We start from the raw sequence: 21,312 nt of genomic DNA, 5'->3' as shown, positions 1-21,312 counted from the left end.
TCTATTTATTTATTTTTACTGCTGTCGAATGACCGAGCCATTCGACAGCAGTACATTGATGTTATGGATTCAAAGCTATTCTTTTGGTAGCTAAACAAATTTACAGTAAGTACCTTTGAAAATCAAATATAAGTCATAGTAATAAATAAAGAAATAATTCAATATAAGCAAATAAGATGAAAGTACTTTAGATCAGGTTTAATGTGCTAGTTTAATTAATTTAGTTCATCAAGTGCAGACAGAAAAGGTTTCATAAAAATTGGATTTACAGATTTTACACAACGTTGCTGACAGACAAACAGGAACTAAAGCATAAAGAAAACAATTAAAAAAAACCAACAAACAGGAAACTATCATATGCACAAATACACACTGTGTGGGGTAAAAATGTGCTTAAAAATAAAAGATGTCAGTTAGGTACAATAATGTTGCAAAGTTTCTGAAACGTTGAGTCTCCTGTGTTTCTGCAATAAATAAATAACTGATGGATTGAATGAATGAAAGAATGAACAAACTGTTTTTTTGGTCTTTTGTTTAACTGGATTATCTTTGTCTTCTTTTAGGAGATCTGATGTTGTTTTTGGATCTGAACTTCTAAAGTGTTCACATCATTTTCAGCACCTCTGTAGATTCCGTTCATCTTAATTTAACATATATTCATCTTCTAGTGAATTCCTTTTTATTTATTTTTTGTTAGCTCTAACATGGTTACTCTAACCACGGTCTGAATGTGGATACTTGCGCAACCTGTTTTGCAGTGTGAGATGTTAAAGGTGGATCTTAGCCTCGTCTTTCATAAGCATTAATCTTCTCTCATTGGTGCCAAAAGGGAAATGTTCGAGCCTCAGGGCTTTTCTGAACTTCATTATAACCTGCCAGCAGACGGTGAGCGCGTCTGTGCGCTCCAATCACTGATAGGCTCGTTCTGGTCACGTGCGCTCTTCCTTATTCCACCGAGGACTTGGTATAAAACCTACAGCCCCTCATGCAGGGAGCGACCAAACAGAAATCAGAGGACTAATACTCCTGCTGGATTTGCTTGTTTTATTATTGCTGTCGGCTGGGGGAAAAGCCGCAAAAAAGGATTTTCTTTTTCCTCATGGTATTTTTTTTTTTTTTGAGCGCCTGACATTTCAACTGGTGTTTGGAGACGATGCTGACAGGATTTGGGACTGAGGCAGGATGTTCTCATCTTATTTCAGCCTGATTTTTCTCCACTTTGAGCTGTAATGGATGCAACAGCCTCAACTGAGTGATTTACATCGGAAGTGCTTTGCGGCTCAAAAACTTTAACGTTTTAAATTTCGCCGAAGATGAATGAATGGAAAGGATCAAGAGAGCGTGGTTTTCAGTGAGGCCACCTTTTATCTGTTATTTCCCAAACGCGGCGCTTTCTCCTCACACTAACGCTGAGCAGTGGTTTGTATGAAGAGTGTTTGTTGTGATGCTTCTCCCCTCCATTTCCACTGACACCACTTTGGATTTCCCCTTTTGGATCTGTGCGTTTCCAGAATGGCTCGCTTCGCAGAAGATCTACCCACCCGCTATGGAGGAAGCGCAGGCGGCGGAGGGAGAGGTGGACCGGGCGCTGGGAGAGGAGGCGCCCGGGGTGGTGGCGCTCCGGGTGGGCAGAGGATGTACAAGCAGTCGATGGCCCAGAGAGCCCGGACGATGGCCATCTACAACCCGAACCCTGTCAAACAAAACTGCTTCACCGTCAACCGCTCCCTCTTCATCTTCCGCGAGGACAACCTCATCAGGAAGTATGCAAAGCGAATAACAGAGTGGCCATATCCTTCCTGACGCACAGAGCAGGTGCATCTGTAGCCTAGAGGCACAGTGGTTGAAAAGCAGAGCCACACAACCGCCTGCAGGCCTGTTTGCCAAGCTATTAAGTTTAGATGTGGATTATCTTCTCTAGTGTTGAATGTGCAGCTATTTACGCCCGTGGAGTAGCCGCTAACACACTGTCCCCTCTTTATCCCCCTCCGCGCAACGCTGGCTACACCTGTCGCCCCGCTTCTTATCTCCCTTCAACATGACACAAAGCTGTTCTCTGAACAGCAGCGGGCTGTGAAAAGACTTCACATCCGCCTATTGTGCTGCCTCTTTTATTACCCCCACCTTCCCGGCGCCCACATATATACCGAGAAGTTCTTTTATCAGTATGTCAGCTGTAAACTGCTCGCTGGGCACTGACAGCAGTGGTTAATCACGATCAAACATCGCTATTGATCCGCACAGCTACTAGTCAATGAAGAGATGCGTGCGTAAAAGGGGCGATGTGGCTTGCGCTTAACCGCCCTATCCCCGTGCTCTCCTACACTGTGTTGTGTTGGGGGGGGGGGGGCAGTTTACTTTAAGTAGAAAAACAGAGAGCGCTCGTCCAGGATAGCAGCACGCCTCGTTGTCTTAGTCGGGAGCCCTCTCCGTGGTGCTGAACTCGCCCACGCTCCCCGCTCCACGCCGTTTATTCCACACTGCAAAAAAAAAAGAAAGAATCATCTCCCCCGATTTTAAGACTCAGTTTCACTCCCCTCCTAAAGTAGGTTTGTAGCTGTGTTTTAATGATGTTAAACGTTAAAAACGTTTTAGAGAGTTACAGATGTAATAATAATAATAATAATGATAATCTCATTTTCACATTTTTTCATTTAAATAATGCAACATTAACTTTTAAAATGTAAAAAAAAAAAGCTAAACTGATATCTGCATGTAAACAACAGGCACGACTTTTGCTGCTGAGGGTTTAAATTCTATTTTCTGATCACATTCAGGCTTTATTTGTGTGAAGGGGGGAAAAAGTACACCTGGGGAACAAAAAAAAATCAGCCATCATCTGACAAAGATTCAGGTTTTAACTTGGTGTCTTGTTACTCCTGGTTGTCCCAGAAACAGCCAAAAAAATTTTTTTTTATATTTTAATGTCTCTTAAAGACTCCACTGTAGGTTATAAGCTCAGAGAGAGGTTATATATTTCTGTGTTGAAATTGTTTAGACTGGGAAGCCACAGGGCTTGTGTGATGAACATGACCAGACAGCTGGATCTGCTCTGTGGGCGACAATGAGGACAACATTAGCTCTAATCAAATAACAGCATTTATCAGTTTGTCCGTGCCCTCTATGGGCTGATATGAACCGGAACCTCTGATATTCCATATGGACAAGATAATAAAATAATCACCGCGTTCACTCTCATTCCTGAAATTTTCAGGATATGTAAAGCAGCTTAGTATTTTTATCCATATCTTTGCTGTTACGATTATCAGCTTCCAATTCCCTTGTGATTCATGGACCCTCAATAGGCACTGACCCTCAGGGCAGTGACCGAGTGAAAATGAATGACAGAATGAAGTGGTCAACCATCTGGAAGGATCATGAGCACATGTATAGGATGCTTTCTTTCCACAAAAGGCCTTCAACCAGAGCTTGATGGAAAATTTATGCTTAGTTGGACAGAATGCATCTAAATTCAAGTTTAGCACAGGGGCATGCAGGATTATTCCTGTGCAACCGCCATGAATCTGCTTCCTTATTCCATTAGAATAGATGAGTTACAAAAATGTGATGTTTATTCATCAGTATAAAGTAGTTTATCAGTGCTAAGAAGGTTTGCAGACATACTGAAATGAAATACATGTGACATCATTTATAACTACTCCTTAACTCTGCACACTCCATTTGAGTACATGATCCTGGCCACAATTATCGCCAACTGCATCGTCTTGGCCCTGGAGCAGCATCTACCTGCCGGTGACAAGACGCCCATGTCAGAGCGCCTGGTAAGTCCATCTCTTTAAGGTCGCATCCCTCACACGTTGATTTTCTGTCCCTTCCCCGGAGGTGCCAGATTTACAAAAATATTGGGCAACACTTTATTTTAAGTGCACACATTTACTAATTGCTAATTATTCGACACTTATTAATCTCCAGTTTACTGCTTATTGGTTTTACGTATTTATGCATGCTCAGTATTGGCCTTTCGTGGCACTACTACAATCCTTATTAACAAATATAAGTCCATTCTTGTGGTAAACATCAAAAGTGATTCCTTCACTTGTATTTGACACTTTAATAACCTCCTTCACACTTTCGAAATTCACCATGGCACACTACTACTGCAGTTAGCAGCTCCTCTTCTTATTGAGAGGCACAGTTTCCAGTCAGATTCAGTGAAAAAACAAATTCACTAAAAGTGGCAATATGTTAAATTGAGGAAAGTAACACCCACAGTGAGATAGTTCTGCAATCATGTGGAAAAAAAGAGAAATTAAATCACGAGTGAGAAACTCAGCAGTTCCCTGTAGCCTTAGGAGGAGCAGTGCAGGTTTGTGGAAACTGAGCTGTATCAGAAAACAGCGATAACCAATGTTTTCAAAATGCAACAGTTAGTCCTTGTTGAAAGACAGAGCAAGAGGGATTGGATTAGAAACAAATACATCAGGGGGACAGCTCGGGCTGAGCAGTTTGGAGAAGGAAGAGGGGCAAGGCTAAGATGGTTTGGATGTGCAGATGAGGGAGAGTGGAAATCAGAGGGTGTTGAAGATGGAGCTGCCAGGCAAGAGGAAAAGAAAAAGACCACAGACGAGGGTCACATATGTAGTGAAGGAGGACAGAGGAGGCAAATGGCCTGCTGTGATGAACCCTAAAGTGAGCATCCCAGAAGGAAAGGCAGAAAAATGCTGAAATAATATATCCTACTGAACATCATAAATGGTTATCAGGTGGTTATTGATTAAGACAAAGCTCTTCATTATGGTCTAATAAATGATCCTGCACAATAAGCTATCAATAAGAGTAAGCAACTAGTTAATTAGCATCTTTCCAAATATTGATCTGCACTTGCTTAATTACTTTTGTTTATTTGGTGTGTTTAGCTGTGACTGGTTGTTTTTCCACCCTTCTTCTTCCTCATCCTATCACAACTCCTGCTGCCATTCTCACATATGCAATTTAAACCAGCATTTGAACTCTGACGGTCACGTCGCACTGCTGACCAGTCAAAAGAGACACGAGAAACAAAAGAGACTGCTGCACAGCGAGGTCAAGTGTGATATATGCCGGGGACAGAAATTGTGCATGCAAAGCTGCATGCTCCAGCACCTTGTTCCTCTTGAGTTTGAGGGTGCTGTGGCCGAAGGGGAATTTAGCCTTAAAAATAGCAAGGCAAAGAGCGCTACGAAGAGCAACAGCTTGATGTGGAAAATGTCAAAGAATTCCTCACATATTCATCCACCTTGCTGCTGTTGATGGTCGTGATGCTAATTCAGCAGCGAAGACGCGCACGAGGAAGTGATTAGAGTGGTTACACAAAGAAGGAAAACAAGCATCCTCTCGCTGCCTCCTCCACCTCGAGGATGTAATGCAACAAGATGCCTTTTAATTAGAAGAAGGGATCAGGTTTTTCTTTTGTTGTTGTTTATGAAGCTCTGTCAATAGACCAGCAGGCATGCTGTAAGTGGAAGTGATGATAGAAGCTATTCAGTGAGAGTACATCACATCCATTGCAGGGCTTTAATGCCATGATCCGCAGAGGATTCTTTAGCTGTTTTCAGAAGGCTTTTCTTTATGATTCCCAAAATTCCTCCTGCTATGTATGTAAAGATTTCAATTTCTTTATGTATGATTATTGTCCTTTTATAGGGCACTGGAATTATTATAATTAATAGCCTAGAAGCCACTAATTTGTTCCTCAATTATAAAAAACCCCAACCCATTCTTGTTCCACCACCTCAGTAACTCTCATCCAACATATCTATATCATGTGCTCCCTGTACTCACTCAGGGGTATAGAAAAGGTCACCCTTCTTATAGTGCACGGGCCTGTCACACTGCTTTTATGTGATTATTTACGTTGGAGGCTGGGTGAGGCTGGGGGTTGGGGGCACTGTCTGTCAGCTTGTAGCATGCTGGGAGCAAGAGAGAGAGATACAAAAAATGGAGGGGGGAGAGAAGGCAAAGTGTAGGCGTGAGATATCCTCTGCTCGTGCCCTGTGCGTCGCTTCAGGCTCTCTGAGATATTAATGGGGAGGCAAAGGCAAAGAGTGTCCTGCCACACAGGCCAGAGCTAGCTCCTTTACTTGCAGCACATCCTAGGGTTAGCTCAACCACGTAGTGCAAATTATTCCACTGTGACCCAGAGCTGCTTGTTTGACATGGTTCGAGAGTAGTGCAGTGCTCACATAAACTGCCCAGGCGTCCCTTACAGCCATTGTGCAACAGCAGCGTTAGATGTCAGGAGATAATCGCCGTCTCCTAAAGTTCAGTGCTCAGTGTGTGTCCTGTTTGGGAACTTTGTGCTTCCCAGTTTGATTTGCTTTGTTTTCACTTACTGATTCGTTTCCTTTTCCTTCACTTTGTACTTACACTTATTTTGTGAAAGTAGAAGGCTAAACTGCGTGGTGAGGTTTAGGAAAAAGTCATAGTGTTGTGACTTATACAGCCTGCTTTCATCTTAAGAGGGCCGGACCAGTGAAACGGCCCTTTCTGTTCATCTAAAGGAGTTTAACAGTTCACGGTGTTGTAGCATTTAATTCCTGAGATATCTTATGAGAAAAAGGAAGTCCAATGTCAACATTACCTCTTTTCACATGACATCGACATGCTGCCGTATGAAAGAAAGAAATCTTTCAGCATTTCTAGCAAGCTGGTCTTATGTTCGACACCCCTAGTTTAGGTTAATAATACACAGCATTAGTGAAGCATGCTGAAAAATGAAGTGCATTTACGTGTGACATTAAGCTGCTATTTACAAACATGTATAATTGACCAGCTGGATGTGAAACCAGTGTGACTATGGTTATATCCCAGCACGTCATGACCTCGTGTCTGAGAGATTCCAGCAGCTGTGACAGAATGGCAGCATTTGACACCCAGGAAATAAGAATGGGCTGTCACGCCACAGGGCCTCTTAAATGCCTTTCCATGTGCTCCAATGTGTTCTGACCACTGGCCCTATTTGTTGGTCCAACTGACTTTTTGGCCCTGCTATCTCCAATTATTGTAATTGCTCCTGCCTGCCAGTGCGATGCTTCATTTTTGTGTTCCTGTTGTTGCTCTAAGCACCAGTTTGACTGTCCAAATGCTCCAGTGTTTGGCACTTCTAGCTGACACCTTAAAAACCTGGTTGGTTGCTTATATTTTCCCATGACACATGAGCAGGGCATTTGAACAGTCCAACCTCTTTTCTGGTTGGGTCAAGTTCTTCCCTGGAAGTTTCTAATGCCATGCTTGTGCCCAACTAACCTTCAATGACTGTCTATAAAAGACTCACGTAACTTAAAAGTCTTTAATCTGAGGTCTTATACCTGAATTTTTTCTCATGGTTAGCAGGGGGCAGCTCTGTAGATATCTATGGAAAAATGGCTCAGCTGCTCATTACATGATCCATGATCTCAGTAAACACCTTTCTGATGTGGTTGTTGCTTCAATAGCTGGTTGTAAACATATCAGGATGTTTCTTTTTGTAAATGTTCATCACAATAAGAGTAGAGACAAAGAACAAGGCTATGCTTTCTAGCAGCTTCATAAGTCACAAGTAAAAACTGTATGAGAGTTTCTCAGCGACATCCATCCATCTCTTATGTCTGGCTCCAAATCACCATGCAAACCATTCAATGACATTATAGTGGCTACATCCATCTTTTATATACAGTCTGTGGTTAGGATCTTAAGAAGGTGCCTTTCATTTGCCTTGTATTTTACACAATAAGGGCAAATAAAGCACTCAGACTCCTTTCAGTTGGATCTGATTCTTTATTAGGAACCTCAAATGCTACACGAGTACTTTAAGTGACCTTCTGGTCAGTCCCCACCTCACCTTTTCCTCTTTCTGCCCATCTACCAACATAATCGCAGCAAGATTTCCCTTCCCTATTTTTCTCTTATGTCATACAAGAAATGGCCAAGTGCCTTTGTTGTTGCTGCCCTATCAGGCTAAGTATCTCAAATGCCTCTCTGGTCAGCCTAAGTGGCCATTTCTTAGTGCCAGATACTCTACCTGACCTCTAGTTTTGGTTTTGTTACCTCACTGGTGAGACAGAAAGGCCCTCTATTCCATTTAAAGTGCCCTGTTGCATGGCCTCAGCAGAGGTTGCCCTTTTTTTGGAGTCACGCAGCACTGATGATATTTAATGTGACATTTTAACAGAACACACAGCTTGTTTAATTTTTTGTTTGCACATGTAGTTGTCTGCATTCACTTGAAGCTAAATTTTTTTGTTTGAATGCATTAAATGTGCACGCCTGGGGCGCCATTAATTTACAATACCCCCATACGATCATCCTGCGTTTGTGGATATTTGTTTTCCCAGTATTTACTGTCTTTTCATCCAAAAGAGAGCTTCAATTCCTGCATTTCTGCTCATGCCGGCATAAAAAGTGAAAGAAGTTTTTTCCCTGTCTTTTATTCACCCCCTGCTCTTTGACTTAATGCTTCAGTAAACACTCTCCTACCTCCAACAAAAAGATATTCTTCTGCTGGTCTCATCCCCTCTCTGATTCTCTCTGTCTTTCTGCAGGACGACACAGAGCCCTACTTTATTGGAATATTCTGTTTTGAGGCCGCCATTAAGATCATCGCCCTGGGCTTCGCATTTCACAAAGGCTCCTACCTCCGCAATGGCTGGAATGTAATGGACTTCGTGGTCGTCCTCACGGGGTGAGTCCCTCGCCCGCTGGGTGTCAGCTGGAGATGGAAACATTGCAGTAAGAGTGGTTTCTTTTGTGCATATCTGTGAGCACCCTGAGAGGGAGTGTAGTGGAATCACCTCCTTCCGGTTAGATCATGTGCCCACAAGCATGTCTGTTATTCAACGAGTAACCCGAGCCTGTGAAAGAAGTGAAAGGAGTGTGATGTGAGCATTTGCTGGTTTTAGCCTTTGTCCTTGAGTTCAACACTGTTCCTGGGCAACACCATACAGACGCCATGTCCTCGCAGAGCGGCTTCCATCTTTGTTTCTAACAATTTGAGGTTGCCTTCTTTTGATGCGGGGCTGACATACCACCTTAGGCTGTACAATATTCAATATTCTGCATGTTTCACATTTTATATAAGTTTCAGATGTAATTGCATGTCTGCACTGGAAGTTGTTAGCTAAGTGGGGCGCTCTGTGACACATGCTTTTATTGTTGAAAGCTTTTCTTCCTCTTTTGAGCAGCTCTTGGTGGCTTCTCGGCAGGGAAGCCATTGAGGCTCTAGGCCTTTGCAGGGATGTAATAGCCTGTGTTTCTTATCATCAGAGGGGAGCCATGAAGAGTCAGTGACAGGGAACACGGTCAAGCCAATAGTACTGAGTAGTTACTGCTAGGATTTCAAAGCTTAGGGCAGTACAGTACTCCCTTTTGATGATGTAAGAAGTCCTTACAGTGTAATACAGGAAGAGGGTGTAAGGATATTAATACGTTTCTAAGTTGGTGTTGTTTTTACTGTGGTCAGATACAAGAGTTTAGTCTTCAGGTTTACATGTCAGTCATTACCTCTATTTCTTCAAAAGACATGAATCATAAAGTGCTTCTGAGCTGCTTACACATGGAAGCCACCTTTAATATGTCAAAGCTTGTCTTTAAGGGTGAAATGTTGTCTTTATGGGACAAAGAGTCTGTCTTATACAGTATATATAAAGTAAAGTATACAGTATTTATGTGTTTTTGGGGTTTTTTGTGAGTGTTTCTTGGGGCGGGGGCATTGTTATAATAAGGCAGATTAGTGTGATCAGTGTTGGGCAAGTTACTTTGAAAAAGTAATTAATTATAGTTACTAGTCACTTCTTCAGAGAAGTAACTGAGTTACAATATTCTAAAAGTAATTAATTACTAGGAAAAGTAACTATTGCGTTACTTTAAAAAAAATGTTTAACCCTCTGGGGTCCAGGGTATAATTGGCCATTTTACTACTTTTGAGTTCCCCTCTACATTTCAGCTTTAAAAACTATTTACTTTGCCTTGTTTGGCATCATCCTTTTCAGCACAACCTCACGTGTTTGAATTTACAGTTATGTTTTCATTTTGACATAGTGCATTAACACAACTGATCTAAAATCAGAAAACATAAAATCCGAGTAAAAAAAAGTTATATTTTTACTGTAACAACCACAAACATGTTTAATGAATCATACTTCATAACTTTAAATGCAAATATAAATTGTCAATTTTAAAATCATATGGACAAGTTTTGCAAACAACAAAGTTGTTTGCAGCCATTTACCTTTTACCCTTTTTAATAACCATTTCAAACTATTTGTATAACGATCAGCTGTTCTGCATCAATAAGATGCCACAAATTATTTGTGCCACTCCAAAAAAAAAATTTCTGTTCACTATAAAGGAGAACATCACAGCCTGATACCTGCAGGTCTGACAGCAGCAGGTGTATCACTCCTTTTTCTACCTGGAGACAGCAGTCGCCTCATTGTTCTGACAAACAGCACAAAACTATCCACAACACTACACACTAACTACACAAGACAACACATTAACTACACAACACTACACACTAACTACACAAGACAACACACTAACTACACAAGACAACACATTAACTACACACTACAAACACGCTAAACCTAACAAATATCTCACATCTCAAAACTCTCTCTCTCTCTCTCTCTCCCCCCTCCTCTCTCTCTCTCTCTCTCTCTCTCTCTCTCATCATCATCACTCCTAAAACTTCCCCGTCTTCCTAAACAACCAAATGTCATGTTGCCATATCATTTTTTGATTGGTCGACATGGTGCATTTCTCCACCAACACGAAAGGGCGTTTTTTTTTTGTTTTGTTTTTTTTTTGCTCATAAGCAGAGAGTGCTTGCTGCGCTGTCCTTAGACAGTAAATGTGACGAAACTATTCAGGAAAAAATGCTGCGTATATATTGTTTATCATGACTCTGGTTTTGCGTGGCCTATCAACACAAGTTAAAAACTATATCACCTTGTTGCTTTGTCATCTTGAAGTGGTCATGTGATTGACTTACCACGACTACTTTATTCTTCCTCAGTCAAACAGCAGCACTCGTGCGATTGTTTTGCCCCCTTAGCTCCAGGTGTTGTGCCAAAAAGTGATCGTCTGCAAGAAAGTGATTGCCACCCATGGGACCGCGCGCAGCTGCTCAAAGCTGTAGCGTCCAGATTACTTACAGCTACTTCCGTGCAACTGATACTGTAAACTGAAGACAGCTTCAACCGTCTGTTTGTTGAAAAATAGTAACGGGACCCCACCACATTTTCTTGTTAGTAATGGTAACGGCGTTGTAACGATAGGAATAGTAATTAGTTAGATTACTCGTTAGTGAAAAAAAGTAACGCCGTTACTTGTAACGCCATTATTCCCATCACTGAGTGTGAATAATGCAAAGCTGCTCAAACAGAGTTCATGAGTAAAATGTGTTTTGGAGCTGGAAATGAACAGAACAGATCGACTTGAATTAATGTCCTAACCAACTTCCTGTTTATAGAGCACAATAAAAACCCACAAACTGGCACAATGTAAACAATTGTGTGCCTTGTGGTTAGAGCCACTCAGTGCCAGAACATTTAGTGTTTTTATGAAACGCATTTTAAAAAGTTTAACATTTTGCTGTAATTATTCCACCTAAAAGCGAGTAGGACACAATCTTTCATTAGGGGATTTGGTAATGCAGTAAGAAGTGTATTTCTACCATAAGGACACAGATATTTATCCGAACACTGGAGTCCTCTGAGATAACATTGTTATGGTCCTGGCTCTGTTACCCAGTGATTTAGAGGTTGTTGTTTTTTTGGTAAATGTATATAAATCTGTTATTCTTGGTTTTCCTTGAGTTTATATTCATGTATCTTTTTGCTTAGTGCATTAATTCTGTTCTGTCCCTGTTGTGTCAAGTCTCCTTCAGTTTGGTTTCCTGTTTTCCTGGTAGTCCGTGTCCCATGTGTTTAGTGTACTGTTTTACTTTCCCCAGTCTTGTTTTAATCTGAGTTTCAGGTGTGTTCCCACTCCCACATTTGGACCTGTTTCCATACTTCATTAGCCTGTATTCCCCAGTGTAGATTGCTCCTTGTTTCCAGTGTTCCCCTTGAGACTTTTGTTTCAACGACTGCTCTGGTAATGAACAGCTCACTTTAAGTTCACCTGTACCTGCCTCTATGCATCTGCACTTGTGTCCTCAACTCAACATGAAATCATAGCCTAACAAACATGTTACCCAGAGCTTGGAAAACCCCATCAATGTTGATATTGAAATGCATATGAAAGATAGATGTAGCCACTGTGACTCCACCCATTATTCTGTAAAGTGCCCATCAGTTTTTTTTTAGCATTGTCGCCATTGCAAGCCAGAACTGACTGTGTTAGGATGTTACAGTGGAGTTTTAGGGTCATGGATTGCAAACCTGGAAAGACTCAGATGTCAGTAATGTACAGATAAAATATAAGAAGGTGAACTATGAAAATAGGAGCACAGATTTCTTTGATGGGCTTTTAAGTACAAATCACACAACAAGCCTTTTTTTGCCAGGTAAAGACAATGGAAATGCTCTCAAATGCATACATTTAAGACAAAATGCAATTTAAAAGGCAGATTTATGGAAAAACTGAATACACACGTTTGTCATGAAGGTGTAAATGAGTTGTGAATGTTTTAAACAAGTTGGACATTTTAATGTGGAAACTGTGGGGAATGACTCACTTCTGGAACCAGCCTCATGTGGCCATTGGAGAAATTGCAGTTTTTCAAATATGATATTGATCCATGTTGACTGGGTTACTAGTGACTCCCAGGAGGGAACAAATATTTGATTTTTGTCAGGTTAGAGTATCAATACAATGTCCCCAACCAGCAGTCATACAATATTAGAAACGTGCTGATAAATGCCTGTTTTGCTTTAATAAATGCATGCCCAGAGAGATGATGTCCGGCATTCGTACTCTATGAGCTTTTGATTGGACTCCGGTGATAGCTAATGGCTTTTTCAAAATGTCAATAAAGGGAATAAATTGAGCTGGATTTTAAATGGAAACCAGAACAGGGCTGTAAGTGTTGACAGGTGACAATAAAAACACAACAGCTGGAATCAATGCAGGTAAGGGAGGCTCAAATGACAGATTTGGTTCATGCGTCTCAGAACAGTTATTCTTTTTCAGTCGTGTCATGCCATAAAGAGCACATTTCAGACCTTCTTTTGCCTTCTCTTGGCATAGAATCAGGAAAATAGTTAGAATCTATGATTACATTTATTCTCTCCCTGCTGTACTTGTTGAGGCAAAGAGTTTCTGTTAGAAGATCAGAGCATACAGAGGCATGTCGACTGACGTCTTCTTCTGTTTTTTAGCAGGTCTCAATGTCATTGGCCACGATATTTAATAATCAGAGTCTCTCAGACTCAGAGCACAACATGTGCTTTTAAAGGTATCCTGCGGTGTAGTTTAAAGTTACTTTCATTGCTATTTATTAATTATTGACATTTGCAAACCTGTTATGATTGACGCTGAAGAACTGTCTGGTCATCTGGTCATTTTTCACCTGGGAAACATAATTTCCAACCTACAGTGTAAGATAGGTCAGGTGGTTATAACCTGTCCTCAGACTGATCTTATGTGTCCTTATGTATGTTTTTGTTTGTTTGTTTTTTAAGTTCTAAATAGTATAGGGAAATGAGTGATTGCTCAAGACTGTTGAAAAGTACTGCATGTTAGCCATGGTTGACTGTAAAACATTACAATAGCTTTAACTTCAGAGACAGTTGATGGGATCCTTAACTATCTGCATCTGAAAATGGCAGTGGTGATCACACTTTTGCATTGTGTTTTGGTCTTTATGCTTAATAAGCCATAAAGAAGTATGTTTTTTATGCATTTTAAACTTTTATGCACTGATTTCAATCAATAGCTTTTTGTTTACAGTGTATCAAAACCAGCTTTTTATTTGAAGGGCTTTTCTTTGCTCCAGAAACTAAAGCTAGAGAAATGGCTCTTCAGGTTTGTCTACCCGTTGCTGACACAGCTGGATACAAATTAGCCATTATGTTGTGATGTGTGTGTCTCCGTTTGGTTGCCAAGCAACCTCAGTAGATAATGTGCTTCGATGTAATCGGGGGTTTCTGTGTGTGTGTGTGTGTGTGCGAGCTTGTGTGTGACACGCTGTTTGTTTTCTGCTCGACACGCCCCTGTGGGACCGGGGTTGGGTTGAGGCGGGGGTGGGGCGGGATGAAGGTGTTCGAACTGAGCCCACATCAATCTGAAATCAATCAGATCACCTCTGGATGGATCACTGGGTCACAGGAGGAGGAATCGGATGAATGATCCTAATGGCAAATGATAGAAGGCTAACCACATGTCCTCAGACATTCACCCCTCTTAGATGAATTTAAGAGGATTAAGTGGATTTTACTGCTCACCTGGGTGTTAAAAAGCCTCTGCTTCACTCTGTGTTGTCAATATAGGGAAGAATTAGTGATCATAATAATACACTCATAAAAATTCCCTGTTAATCAACTAAAAAAACAAAAATCCCTGTTCTACATTTTTGTATGGGCGTATATTATATCAGTTTATTAAGATAAGTCTTAATATTAACTACTTATGTGGGGGTTTTTTCAAGTAAAATAATCAACTTTATTTCAGTCAGAATCAAATGAAGAGCCGCAAGACGCTCCCAGCTTAGACCAGAGTGGGGCTCAGTGACAAGACACCTGACACTGATTAGGTCAGCTGAGCCGTCATCTGATGTAGGCTTGCTTGAGATCATGTGATCTGATCATCAGGTTATCAGTTTGTAGCTTAACTTTAGTTGCAGACCTATGTGAACTGATACTGTGCATAATTTTTTTTCTTTTTTGTTACCTTTACATAACTTTAACAAGTCTCCAACTTCTATTTTGATTTAAAAAACAAACAAACAAACAAACAAACAAACGAAACTATTGAACTTCTTACTTTTCCACATGGTCATCCACAGTCAGGTGCCTCCCACCTGACTAAAATAGCACTATTTTGTGCAATGAATTTGTGATCTTTGTGCCTTTTAAAATGGTTGCTTCAAAAACAGGGACCAGGTCTTTGACCACTCGCAGCAACTTTGGTCTGCCAAGACAATGATAAAATAGTAATAAGACAAAGTCAGTTACCTGTTCTACGTACACAGAATTTCACATTAACTTCTCACATTCACAAATCCCGCCAGAACCTCGTATGTTTGAAACAGGAAGTCCTCCATAAATGTAGTTTCTGCAGGACATATGGGAATACAATCAGTTGATTTAAATCTCCTTTAGCAAAGAGATAAATCGCAGATGGCTTACGCTTCTAGGCGCAGGCTTAATAGTTATGCTCCTTGGTCTAGTTTCAAATGAACTCCAGAATAGTTTGTTTATAGTAGGAAAGGTGTAAATTCTCCAGGTTATCCACTGGGCCAGAACACATCTTCTTCCTGTGTTTGCTTTTGTTGTTCCCGCTGCAGGCACATCTCACCAATAAGCAGATTAAACATTGTCACATGGTATATAGTGATGCATGGTATTCAGTTTTTTCCAGTGTGAAAGGAAACCAAACCATGAGAAAAAGCTACAAGTTTACAAAGTCATCAAGTGATTGAGACAAGAGCAAATGAACTATACATGTGAAAATGCCCTGAGTGTGACGGTAGAGAGACTGATTGTTTGGAAGCAGACTGCCTCCCACCAGGCGACATGCAGTCATTTTCTGATTTAAAGCAGGTGCCATGAGGTTGAAGGTGTTACATGTTCAACCTCTTGGTGACCAGTTGGTCACCACAATTACTTGCAGTTGGTCTCTGACAGCAAATTATTTCCAGCTGTATGGAGGTTACCATCCTACTTTTACTATAGTGTAACCAAGCCATTAGAAAATTATTCTGACATGCAGCTGGAAGATGAAGCTAATATCAAAATCTAGGAAAAAGGAAACCTTTAATACGTCTCTCCCACATGATGAGACCTATGCTTTTTGAATTATTTGTCCAGTAAATTATCAGAAAACTGAAAAAATTATGAAAACATGTGAGAGTATGCAAAATAAATCCAAACCTCAAACCAATCAAAATACTAATATCAAATCAAATCAAATCTAGCTACTAAGAAAAAAAAATGTATTGTGAATTTGTAAGTGCATATATTACCTTAAACTGGTGGTTTTAATATCCCTGATTTAAACGTGTTGCATTTACATCCACTGATATTTATTTTTGAAGAGTATCTCGGTGATGAAACGATAATAAAATGAAAGCAGTTTGTGTAGCAAGAGTTTAAAAAAAAGAAAAATCAATCAAAAACAAACGTAATGCTCCTTCAGTTGGATGTTAGTGGCAGCTGCATAAATGATTGATAAAACATGTATATTAAAAATGCCAGGCAATCAGTCAAAAGCGACTGGTTGTAGTTTCTATTGATCTCCTTGGGCTGAAGTCTAATGTAGGATGTATTCTGACAGGATGTGGCTGTGGCTGTACTACAGGATATGGAGAAATAAGTAATTCTGTTTTCCCTGGAATTAAAATATTTTCAGTCATGCTCTGTTAATCATCTTATGTCATCAATAAGTCAATAGCTTATTTTCCCACTTTCCCACTATGCTGGGAATCAGTGTTTGTTGTCTGCCAGTTGTACAGTTCCAGTGCTTCGTCCTCAGGCTAATTATGTTGATACAGCCATCCAATCCTAATGAGAGGGTCTAAATGATAGTGTAGCTGAAGGCAGTGGCAGACCTTTAATCTGTCCTGATCAGGCATTAGGAGCTCCTAATAAGAGAATAAATCTGCCTGTGTTGCCACAGGCTTAATCAATATAACACTGAGCTAGCTTGCTCAGGAACACGGAGCCCTGATGAGGAGCCAGACACGGACACTCACATGCTGAGCACAGCAGCGTCCGTGACATAAAGACAAAGGTTGGGAAGCCTGCTCTGCTTAGAAAAACACTTTCTTTTCTGGAGTGTTTGCCATTATAAAGTGAGAATTATAAAAACACAGATAAAATCTTCACCACATTCATTCTTAATCTCATATTATATCAATGCAATTTAACCCTCAGGTGACCAAGCTGCTAGGGACTAAAATGACATAGTTGAGTCATGTATGATGTCATCATATCTTTCACAGGAATACTTTTGTACAAACATAAATCGCAGGCCGCTGACATACTGGATGCTGGTATGCATGTCAGTGCTGCATGTCCACAACAGCACCATCTATCATCTGATTGTTTTTGGTGGAGATGAGCTGCTCCACCCTGTGACTGTACTGGCAGGACAATGCCTTGATCAGAGGCAGCTACAATCAGTGATGTTGCACAACTGCAGGGCACTCATCCAGGAACGGAGAGCAAATCCTCAACAACGGATTCGGACACTTGTGCTGTTGATGTAGAGACGGGTGGCAGCTTGTGTCACGCCCAGAGGAGGCCCTACCTCATATTTAACATGCTGTATGCACATATATTACAGTACTGGGTCTATAAAATAGATTTAATGCCTAATTTTGCATTTCATTTGTTGAATAGTACATTTGGTGTGGATTGTGTGTTCTCCCTGTGCCTGCATAGGTCCCTGACAAAACTGAACACAGGTGTGCGTGTGAGCGTGAAGCCTGTGATAGATCGGAGACCTGTCCAGCATGTACTGTGCCTGTTGTCCTATGACAGCTGGGAAGGACTTGGATAAGTGGAGGAAAATAGATGGACAGGACAAATTTTGCAGTCAACACTAAAAATCAACCCTTCTGATACAGTACAGCCTGCTACTTTCAATCTATTAGTAATTGTTTACTAGAAAACATAAATTAAAATAAAATCAAAGGCTGTAATTTAAAATGAAACAAACATGCACGCATTTATCACAACCTTCCATTATCTTCGCTACACCAATGGGCCAGCTACTGTAAAAACTACGGAAAGTTGTAGGAGAAGTAGATTATGGTTGTGAGGCTGTGAGAAGACTGTGAGATGAGCGTAGGATCCAGTGTGTTAGTGTTACATCTGTTATTTCATATTCATGAAGATGGCTACACTGTAAAAGTTGAATAAGCAAATATTTGAGGGAAAACAGCAGAAAAGTTTTTGAGCAAACTCGCGATAGCGGTTTGCATGTTTGCCAAGAAAACAAAGTCCACTTTGCATATTTACAGATGTTAGTTTGCAGAAATGACGTTGTGTGTAATGGCATTCGAAATCTTTCCCCAGTTTGACAAACTAAGACAATAAATTAAAGAAACAACCACTGTATATATGTTTATGTACTTCCCTGCTTGAATAGATAAAGATGTGTGCAACTTTTCATTAATGAAATACATACTTGTAAAGTATTAGGTAGATAGGTACTATAGATAACTTCTGCAACAAAAGTAAGAAATAGAGCAGATTTATGTAGAAGAAACTAATTTGTGAAGTTAACACAACTTAACATTTGTGTTAGAGGACTTACAAAACTATGTGTTGTGCACAGGAATTCTGCAGTCATTGGATTGGTGGTTGTGGCTTCTTTTACATTTAGAATTTATGAAGTGATGACAGAGTTAATTTGCAGCAAGGCCATACAAATACTCAGATGTAAGGTTCACAAATTAAAACATACACCAAAAAAAATCCACACAAAGGAGAAACACATAGTAAATATGGAATAATACAAAAACAGGTAAAATTAAAGGCCTTGGCTCCTGGGTAATCCAGCAGACCTGGTATGCTTTGCGTTTAGATCTCTGTCCTTTGTCCAAATTGGGGGCACGCCCTTTTTGATAACCAGTCACTGTTATTGACTAAAGCCTCCCATGGCCTTTTAGTGCCTGTGTGGACACTATGGCAACCACGGCCTAAGGCTCTGAGAACAATAATCCCACTGTGATGTCCAGAGAGACAATGCCAGACCAGTTGTTTTCATTTATTTATCTGAATGTTTGATTCACGGTTGCCCCCCCACACACACACACACGCCCCCATCAGTAAGTGGTTGGGGCGAGAGTCGGAGCTTGTGTCGACTTCAAAGTTGCGATATCCTTTCATGTGCTTCTCAGGCAACGGGCTAACACAATGGGAGGCTTCAAAGTATAGCAGCAGAGACTACAGAAGACAGGTCACTTTAGCTTATGCCCCGCAACCAACAGCATGAATAAATGTTACCTTTGAACAGCAGCCAAAGTGCTGCTGTCTGATCTTGTAGGTCTTTCAGTCATGGACTTGTTGAAGTTACACGTGCGCTTTGTATGGACTGTTTTGTGTCTTTGTGCTTGTTTTTCATACACCTGCTGTGTTTTACTTGCAGCTGTGGGCTCAGGTTAAGTCCAGGGTTAAATAGTGTTTGTCTGATTTGGCTTCTCATATCTCATGTCACCTGAAACATGTTCGTATTCATTCATTCATTCATTCATAACTTTGAAAACCCAGCACGTCTGGGTGTGACCACCAAGCTACACAGCAGAAATGTTGACTGCATGAGAGTGAGTTTGCTTCCTTATAACCTCATGTGCAGCCCTGAAGTCAAGGCTTCAATCTAAAGGTGACCCTGCTTTTACCATCTGGGCCCCTCAACTTTTCAGAGACCTGCCTGAAGAAATACTGCCTCCAAACTCGGTGGCGTCCTTCAAACCACTTGTTAAAGCACATTTTTCTGAGCCTGCTTTTATGTAATATATCATTTCATCTTTTTTAAATGTTATTTTAAGAGTGTCATATTTCGGTCTTCTTGTACATTTTAAAAATGTTTTTCCTCGCAATGTTGGGTTAACTTTTCTTTTGTTTTGGGCGTGTCTGGCTTTATGTTTGAATTTAGTAATTAGCTTCTGTCACCAGTAGGTAGAAACTGCTGATGGCTTCTGTATAGTAAGGATATATTATTATTATTACCTGATTTTTCATCTAGTCCAATCCTCAGGTCAAAATGTTAATTCGACACATAATCAAGTATTCACATTTTCCTTTAACCTTATAGTAAATCTTTGATGGTGGAAGTTATAAACTATAACTGTGAAGGATGCATGTGCCACCATGACATCATTTAATATTAAGTAAACACCATCCCAGTATTACCAGGCTTTGTCCATGAACGTGCTGCTTTTTAAAAACAAGCATTGTGTTGTATTGCTCATGATGCATGATTGGCTCTACCTCGCTAGGGAGCGATGTAAAGCTTGTTTTTCTTTGCTTATCCAAGTATGTGGTTAACATGGTCTACTGGAACAAGTCACATGGGTCAAGTCGCGAGTGGGGCTTCATGTTTGAAACACTTTGGAAGGGATTTTTGGACTGCGTTACAGCTGGTTCCCAGGTGGTCTCCTTCACTCCTTTCTCAAACCATCTGTCTATTTGGTCCTTCTTCGAGATGATGATGTTAATATTCACATTTGGTAACGGGAGTGTCGTGATTTTGGCTGTGACAAAAAACATGTCTGAGTTAGCGTTTAGCTCAAAGCATAATGACGTCCATGTACAGTGGACACAGTAAATTGTTTACAGACTCAATTATTAGCGTGCTCCCACTTTGGATTTTTTCCTTGCTTTTATGGACCCTTATGTCAATATAATCAGACTGACAGATGTGGTCAGGGACCTGGGCAGCTGCGAGCTTGAACTGGTTTTCGTGTATATAGTGTGTGGTGGCCTGTCTGTTCTTTTAGTGCCTTCTAGCCAGTTAGTGATCTCTTCAGTGAGTGCTCTGCTGAACACTGCATGTTCTCAGGGGCTGGCTGAGTGCTGTTGATGCCATGTTGTAGCAGGCTGTTTCCAGCCCTGCACTGTCTGTTGGTGGCCACATAAGAGCTCCGAGCAGCGGGAGGGAACGCTGCTGGCTTTTTCCTCTTCCCACTCACGTTCACATGGATGTGGTCAGGAATACAAAGTGAAATGGAGCTGAAACTAATAATGCTTTCATTATTGATTAAACTGTGTGTATTTATTCGATCCACCCCTTGATCACGCAGTCTATGTTAGTAAAGTAGGGAAAATAGCCAGGGTCATTTCATGAGAAAACAGTGAGTGCATACAAAATTGTATCTTCATGCTATGAATGTTTTCTGTCTTACAGGCCCAAAAAATACTTTTACTTCCAGCATTTCTGAGACCTTATAGGTACAGGAGATAGCTGTGTGAAATTTCAGATTGCAGCTCTTTTCAGATTGCAGCTTGATTTTAGTTTTTTTTTTTTTTTTTTTTTCAGAAAACAGAATCTCAAATTTTTCAAATATGACTTTGTTGGAAAATTATTTTGGCACAGAAGGAATCTTGAAGAGAAGCTAAATCTGGTATCAAAACCTAGGTAAAAAGGAGACCTTTCAGGTGCTATAATAGCCACATATCCCACACGGTGACCCTTTTAACCTTAAAAAGTACATTTTGTTTTTCT

General features: G+C 40.6%; 1 protein-coding gene across 4 annotated transcripts in view; it reads left to right on the top strand.

Moving 5' to 3' along the window:
* The first annotated feature begins 292 nt into the window (after positions 1 to 292).
* The window catches only part of cacna1bb (calcium channel, voltage-dependent, N type, alpha 1B subunit, b), a 228,589-nt gene continuing 207,569 nt past the window's right edge, over positions 293 to 21,312 (top strand). For 3 of the 4 annotated variants that reach the window (XM_080876258.1, XM_080876257.1, XM_080876256.1), the window contains exons 1-4: positions 293 to 1,351; positions 1,512 to 1,790; positions 3,677 to 3,782; positions 8,520 to 8,659. In XM_080876258.1, coding sequence (XP_080732384.1) covers positions 1,314 to 1,351; positions 1,512 to 1,790; positions 3,677 to 3,782; positions 8,520 to 8,659 — 563 coding nt within the window. In that variant the 5' untranslated portion in view covers positions 293 to 1,313. The remainder of the gene's footprint in view (positions 1,352 to 1,511; positions 1,791 to 3,676; positions 3,783 to 8,519; positions 8,660 to 21,312) is intronic. The other variant, XM_080876259.1, reaches the window with a different exon arrangement.

The sequence above is a fragment of the Rhamphochromis sp. 'chilingali' genome (genome assembly GCF_963969265.1).
Source record: "Rhamphochromis sp. 'chilingali' genome assembly, chromosome: 2".
NCBI lineage: Eukaryota > Metazoa > Chordata > Actinopteri > Cichliformes > Cichlidae > Rhamphochromis > Rhamphochromis sp. 'chilingali'.
The sequence above is the reverse complement of the archived record's forward strand: the minus strand, read 5'-3'. Positions and strand labels throughout refer to the sequence as shown.